General features: G+C 36.5%; 1 protein-coding gene across 1 annotated transcript; it reads right to left on the bottom strand.

Moving 5' to 3' along the window:
• Window positions 1-1,032: 1,032 nt before the first annotated feature.
• On the bottom strand, window positions 1,033-3,349 carry LOC117563835 (phenoloxidase-activating factor 2-like). The gene is made up of 3 exons (XM_052002066.1): window positions 3,186-3,349; window positions 2,247-2,404; window positions 1,033-2,187 (listed from the first exon to the last, which is right to left on the bottom strand). The coding sequence occupies exons 1-3, from the start codon at window positions 3,277-3,279 to the stop codon at window positions 1,267-1,269; spliced, it is 1,173 nt and encodes a 390-aa protein (XP_051858026.1). The 5' UTR covers window positions 3,280-3,349; the 3' UTR covers window positions 1,033-1,266.
• Between the last annotated feature and the right edge of the window lie 3,771 nt (window positions 3,350-7,120).

Genomic DNA, 7,120 nt, shown 5'->3' with positions numbered 1-7,120 from the left:
ATTCGCAACGACTAAATCTGAAAATAAATAAAATCATAAAACAAACTTCAGATATTTTTCAGACCAATTAAAAGTGCAACAAAGTTAGCAACACAGCATAAAAAAAGAAAAAGAGAAAAAACAAACAAAATTATACAAAATAAAAAGCTGAAAGCTAGAATTAAAAGCGAGAGAGTTGCAAGTTCTTGCGAGAAACGCGGAAAAAATAACAGCAAAAAATGTGGCAACAAGTTTATGTAAGTTTTGAAATAATCCCGTTAGCTGGAACATTAAGCGCCAGTTTGCTGCAATGGCAACGGCGAAGCGAGGCGACTAAGAAGACAATTAATAATGGTCAAAATGAAAATGGCCAACAAAAATGTTTACCCCTGCGCATCTGAAATATAAATGGACAGGCCATGTCAAAGCTGCCAGAGAAGCAGAAGCTGAAGCTAAAGCTGAAGCTGCTCTCAACCAACGGGCAACGAGCAACGAGCATCGAGCATCGACGTCGCCCGCATCCTGTGTGCATCAATTTTTGTAATCCCTGGTAAACAATGCAACTGCTGGCAGAGGAGCTTAGATGCTTCGTCCAGGACAAGCAATGTCAGCAGCATAACTGGATAACTGTCGAATGAATTGATATTGTTTACTTTTAATTAAAAACAATTTGCTTCGCTGGCTTTCTTGCCAGTGAGCATCGACAACTCGACGACGTCGTCGGCAACTGTCCATTGCCTGATGATGGCTCACGTTACTTAATGATGATGACTACGACGACTACGACTACGACTCCAATGCAGCTGACACTGCTGCATTCCCACAACGACAGCAACGACAGCAAAAAGAAAACAATCTACTTTGGATCATCGATGTTCACATGTCGCTTTGGTAATGAAAATCAAACGCTTCATAAAGTTCGGCCAGCTTAAACATTATTACAATCAATTTCCATCATCCAAAAAGTATTTTACATGAGTTTATTTTATAATCAAGTAAACTTGTTAACGTTTGAAAAGTGTATTAAAAAGATAAGGGATAAAAGTCTTAATAAAGTGAAAATAACAGCCAGTATATACACATATATTATATTATATATTAATTATATATTCATATATTCTCAATAGCTTAAACTCATCCTCTCAAATAATCTATAAAATTGTGATACAATATTAATGAAAAGAAAGAAAGATTAAATTTCAAAAAAATATTTTTGCAAGTTTTTCGCCCCGAGAGAAGTAATCATTTCCAGTTTTGGTCTGACCATGAGTTCTTGTCTTCTAAGCATCAATCACTTTTATTGTCCATGCGGAATGCAATGATTGAATTTGAAGCTCTCTCCTGATACTCACGTTTATAGGATGGCATATAGTAGTTCACATTTTGTTCAAGTCTTCTAAGCACACCAAGAATCCAGTCAAGCTGATGCGGTATATTTGCATAAACCGAAGGCACATTCGCGTAGTTACAAGACAGCCCCCAGGAGACAATGCCAATTTGATAATATTGACCGGGATGATCGTAAAGGGGGCAAAAGAGAGGCGATCCGCCATCGCCAGTGCAAGAATCCAGATCTTTCTCGCCGCCGGCACACAAAAAGGATTCATTCAAGCAGAAGTTACGACCTAAGCGAGTGCGTCTGAATTTCCGTTGACACAGCGGATTATCTAGAATCGGAAGATCAACTTTGCGGAGAATATTGCGAGTTGCATCGGACGTAAACTCCTCCCGGCCCCAGCCAGCCACCAAGCAGCGTTCGATGTTGGGAAACTCAAAATGTCGGGGCAAACAAATGGGCATTATGTGTTTGGCGAATTCGAGTGGAGTTCTCAAGTTCAACACCGCAATATCGTAGAACATTGATCCATTATCATACTTCTCATGACAGATCTTAACGAGCACATCTCTCTCCTGGTGCTCAAAGGGTTCCAACACCGACCGCGTGTCCCATTCTCCAGCACGGATCAGAAGATCTTCTGTGGCGTGGCCGCAGACAATGTGAGCGGCAGTTAAGACCACATTTGGCGATAGGATTGAGCCGCCTCCAATAAAGTTTAGATTTGTCTCCTCGCTAAGAAAGATGGCCACAACCCAGGGGAATTCGGCGAAATCGGCCAACTTTGAGGTACTCTGACTTTCAATATGCTTAGATTCCACATTTCGACGACCGCAAGCAAAATCATGCGGAGGCGACACTGGTAGCTCTCTCTATAAAGAAATTCTAGGGTTATACTTAATAATATTTGAATAATCTACACAGCACTCACAATAAACTCCTCTCTACAACAAGATTGATGACTTTTACACGGATTTGTGACTTTTGCACGAAAAAGTGGATTTATATTCCCAAATATAATTTTTGAGTTATTGCTGCACTGCCAGAGCGGAGCACAACGACTTCCGGGGGCACAAAGCGCTGAAATTCCTGGAAATACACAATACGATTTTTTATTGTTATAAGTGGCTGATAAAAAATAGCAATATTAATGAGTTTAATCTGAGAACATTCTTGGCAAATATTCGTTTTCTAAGAAAGAAAAACTGATATCACACAACATGGGAATTAAAGAATTTCAAAACTGTCTCCAGGAAATGTATGTGACAGGCCGACCCCATAAAGTATATATATTCCTAATCAGCTTTAACAGAGACGATATAGGCACGTCCGAGTGTCCGTCTGTCTGTCTGTTCGTATGTACACCTAGATCTCAGGGACTATAAGAGATAGATATAACTTATTATGTTTGAATGCTGATCAAGTTTCTTTAAACATTTTTCCACGCCCACTTCCGCCTTTCCAAATCGATATAAACCAAATAACGACCGTAATTTTAAAGCTATAGTGGTTATTTTTGGTACAAACAATAATTACTATAGGTTTTATGAAAATTTGGTTACAATCAGATACAAATTGTTAAAGTTACTTAACAAATTTTTTTCTACGGCAACAAATGACAATTTACTACGGGTGTTGCTTTGGTTAACAATGTATTTGTATTTTCCCCAAAGATGGAATTTTGAATATTTTTCGTATTTTTGTGGTCTATTTGTTTGGTATATTTTAAAATTATTATCCCATTGTTTTGCTTTTATTCACAATGGGTAGATGGAATATCACAGTCGAGCTCATGTTTATATTCGAAACTCCCAAAGCATATGTTCTTTGGTTTTGCTTCTTATAATTTTTTTCTGCATATATATTTTACCTGTTCCGTTTTTTTGAGAGCTGGTAAAATTTGCCAGCAAACACAAGCAAAGTATTGTCAAAAACGCGTTGAGTATTTTGTTGGGAATTTGCATTATAAACTTATAATTTTTAATTATTTGCGATAAGAAAGCGTAGCAAGACCGATCGCTACAGCAGCCAAATTTAGACTAATTCTAGCGCAGCGAAGAATTAAAACGCCACAATGGTATTCATAGAGAATTGTACGATAAGAAAGCTGCGTGGACTACGGGTCAGAGAATAATGACAGCTTTAACAAGTAAGAAAGCTACAGACTAGTGTGCCCGACTGTGAGATACCCGCTACCCATTTTGAATAAAAGCAAAATACTACAAACTACTAAAAATACAAATTTTCAGAAATAATAAATACTATTGTTTTTATTATATACACCAATACAGCTCTAGCTTTAAAATTACGTTTGTTATTCGATTTTAATGATTTGCTTGGGCGGAAATCGGCGTGCCAAAAATTTGAGACTAACTTGATCTGCGTGCAAACATAACAAATGCTGTCGAAAAAAAATTATAGCTCTATCTCTGAAAGTCTCGGAGATCCAGTGTTTCATATGGTCAGACGAACAGACACACAGACAGACAGACGGACATGGCTAAATCGTCTCGGCTGTTAATGCTGATCAAGAATATAAATACTTTATAGGGTCGGAGATGCCTCCTTTTACCTGTTACATACATTTCCTAGCGGCACAAAGTTATAATACCCTTCTACCCTATGGGTAGCGGGTATGACAACAGGCTCAATCTATGAAAGGAGACACGAACAATTAACAGAAATGCAAAGCTTGAAGTAGAAGTGAGAGTAAAGGCAGCGAGAAAGCAAGAGAGAGAGAGAGAAAGCAAGAGAGAGAGAGATGCCGAGTGTAGATCTTGAATGAGATAATCAATTGTAGAAATACGTCTAGCAATAACAACTATGCATAAGTTGAGAATGTTTATTCGTTAAAAAAAAGTAAAACAAAAGAAGCGCGCATTGAAAGGAGAGTGAACAAAAGAGCTTTAATGGGAAGAGAACAGCCGAATATAGATTTTTAATATGATAAGCAATCAATTGCTAAGCTTACAACTACGAGAAGAAAAATCAATGGTTTGCGGGAGACATCAATTAGCAAACGGAAAAGCACTGAAATAAATTGTAATCTAATGCAAGCAGAGCTAAGTCGTTACACTGCAGTGTAACAGTGCACTGTGCACTGCTTCACACACTGCTTGCATGCAGTGCGAAAGTTTCAATTAGAATAAGCAACTTTTGCTTTCAACTATTTATCCCAACACGAACATACACAAAATTATATTATTTATATACAGCTGTGACCATTGAAATAGCAGTGCGACAGAGAAAAGACTATGTAACCGTTTTTTTTGGTTATTCCTTTTTGTTAGTTGATCGCTAGCACATTGTTTTTGTAAAATGAAGCATAAAGATAAGAAAACAGCAAAAACCCCGTTAGATTTAATCAGTTTTTCTGAAATTTTGATATTTTTACCCAAGTGCACCACTTTTGGGCTGAACATTAGAATAGCAGTTTTTTCTTTTCTTCCACTAAAAAAGCCGAAATTGTTTTTAATTTTATGAAAAGTGAGTTTAATCTGGTTTATTATTGTAGTTTATACGACAATACACTATAACTATAAAAAAAAAAATTAATTTTAGTGTGTAAAGGACCTAACTGGTCCAATGTAGAGAGGAGGTCCTTTCTTGAGCTTAGGAAGGAGCAAAATTGTATAAAAAAGTTCTGTGTCGCCTAAAATGTTTTACCAAAATGGTTTTCAATGACATAAATTATAAATCAAAGCCTGAAAACCGTAGTGTGATACAAAAAACCACAATTTTAGAGGACCGATGCATAGTGCTCTTCAGCTAAACTAATCCTTTTGCATCCTGTAGGGATATTAAAGCAGGGCTGAGTTGGGGAATTAGTGAAGTGGCTATTGGCCGAAGACTGGTGGATACAAATTTGAATACCCGAAGTCCAGAAAAGGTGCAATTACTTGGTTATAGACATCTCAAAGCGAGGTGGGAGTTTGCCAAGCACCACTTGAACTGGCCACTTTCCAAATGGCGTAATATGCTTTGGACAAATGAGTCTAAACTGGTGTTAATTGTTAGAAAAGTTCAAGACAATATGTCCGTTGACCACCAATCACCGAAAATGACCTAAACCATACCCTTAAGACCGCTAACCATGGTGGTCTTCAAATCATGATCTGGGCATGTTTCTCATACAGTGGTGTGGGACCTATAAATATGATCGATGAGATCATAGACCAAGAAATCTTTGAAAATATATTAAGAAACATCATGCTGAAGTATTCTCAGGATGAAATGCCCCTTCAATATGGACTTTTCAGCAGAGCCACGAAACCTAAACACACCGGCCAACTGGTCACGGAGTGGTTTGGTCATGAAAAAACTGATGTAATGCCATGTCAGCAGAGTTCCCGGATTTAAATCCGATTGGGAACTGATGGAGGACTTCAAGCATTATGTTGCCAAGAAATCCCCGACATCTAAGCCACACCTTTGACAAGTTGTACAGGAGGTATAGGGCCAGAATCCCTGCAAGCGTTGCGAGGACGTGGTGGACTCCATGCCACGTAGCTGTGAGGCTCTAATAGCCAATAAAGGCTACACAACAAATTATAAGGTCGTATTCAACTCGAAATTTAGAAGGATTAAGTTATTTATAAGATTTTTTGAAATTTATTACATTTTTGTTTTTTCACTGCTATTTCAATGATCTTCATAATACGGACATTTTCATATGTTAATATCCACATTCGGAAAAATATTGAATTATCCAAAATGAAAAATATGTTTAATTATCGCAAATTAAATATATAAAGCTGTTATAAAAAAATTTTGTCTCGAAGTTGTGTTTATAATAATATTTTTCAACTTTAAATGTGTAGGTCGTCTGCACTGCTATTTCAATGGTCACAGCTGTATATGTATATACACATATGGGTTTATGAAGAGTTTTGCAACTTTTCATGGCCACAAAACTTTTGTGTCTATTCATAGCAATATTAGAAAATAAATAATGCGGAAAATATGTGCAAAATGTTGTGTACATTTATCAGGGAAAACTAACTAATGAGGCAACTGGTTCAGGGGGCAAACAGAAAATATCAATTACATTGGCCAAATGATGATAAATGCAACTTTAAAGTGCTGTGGCTTTAAAGAGTTGGAGACACCATCAGCAAGGAAACTCCCACAGGACAAAGTTTCCTCTTCTATGCCGCCCTACAAACTGCTGAACTTTTAGCTCACACTTACTCGGGGATTATTAACTATGTCAGAGTGCTGAATATTATTCAAATTAAAATATTATTGCTTAAATGAAATCGTTGCTTAAGCAATTGTCAGTACTCCAAATATCAGTACTAGCTTTTTCAAGTAAGTATTGCATTTTATTTCAAAGTTAATAAAATAAAAAAGGGAACATCTTTAAATTATTGAATTAGTGTTGGTAACATACACATTATAAATAAAACTGTTATTAACAAATACTAAAAAGTATATATCAGTATCATAAAAGCCTAAAGCTAAAGGAACCGAACAGTTAAATTTAAAACTGATTCCCTACAAAATTGATTTAATAAGTACATTAATTGCTTTCTTTTCTTTCTTCATGATTCAAATGATATCAGAGTTAAGAGAAAAGTTGTTGTATGTATTAGGTGAAAATTATATGCAAAATAGTTTCAAGAGTAAATAAAATAAAAATTTGTAGAGTATACAGATATCGAATTGTAGCAGTTTTTGTTGTTGACAGTATTACAGTCATTTGCCTGCTTTGTATGCAGCGTGTGCTACTATCAGTTGTTGGATTTCAATAGGCGACTGCACTTTTGTGCCTCAACAATCTCAAAAAGCAAAAAAAAAGTGAAA

The sequence above is a fragment of the Drosophila albomicans genome, chromosome 2L, assembly GCF_009650485.2.
Source record: "Drosophila albomicans strain 15112-1751.03 chromosome 2L, ASM965048v2, whole genome shotgun sequence".
NCBI lineage: Eukaryota > Metazoa > Arthropoda > Insecta > Diptera > Drosophilidae > Drosophila > Drosophila albomicans.
Note: the sequence above shows the minus strand (reverse complement) of the source record. Positions and strands in the feature narration are given on the sequence as shown.

Bases quoted from the DNA above. Each gene is read 5' to 3' on its own strand.
- LOC117563835 (XM_052002066.1), bottom strand. From the start codon at position 3,279: ATGCAAATTCCCAACAAAATACTCAACGCGTTTTTGACAATACTTTGC. The intron at 2,405-3,185 runs GTAAAATATATA...GTGTATTTCCAG, and splicing joins CTCTCAAAAAAACGGAACAG to GAATTTCAGCGCTTTGTGCC. The intron at 2,188-2,246 runs GTGAGTGCTGTG...ATTTCTTTATAG, and splicing joins GTTGTAGAGAGGAGTTTATT to AGAGAGCTACCAGTGTCGCC.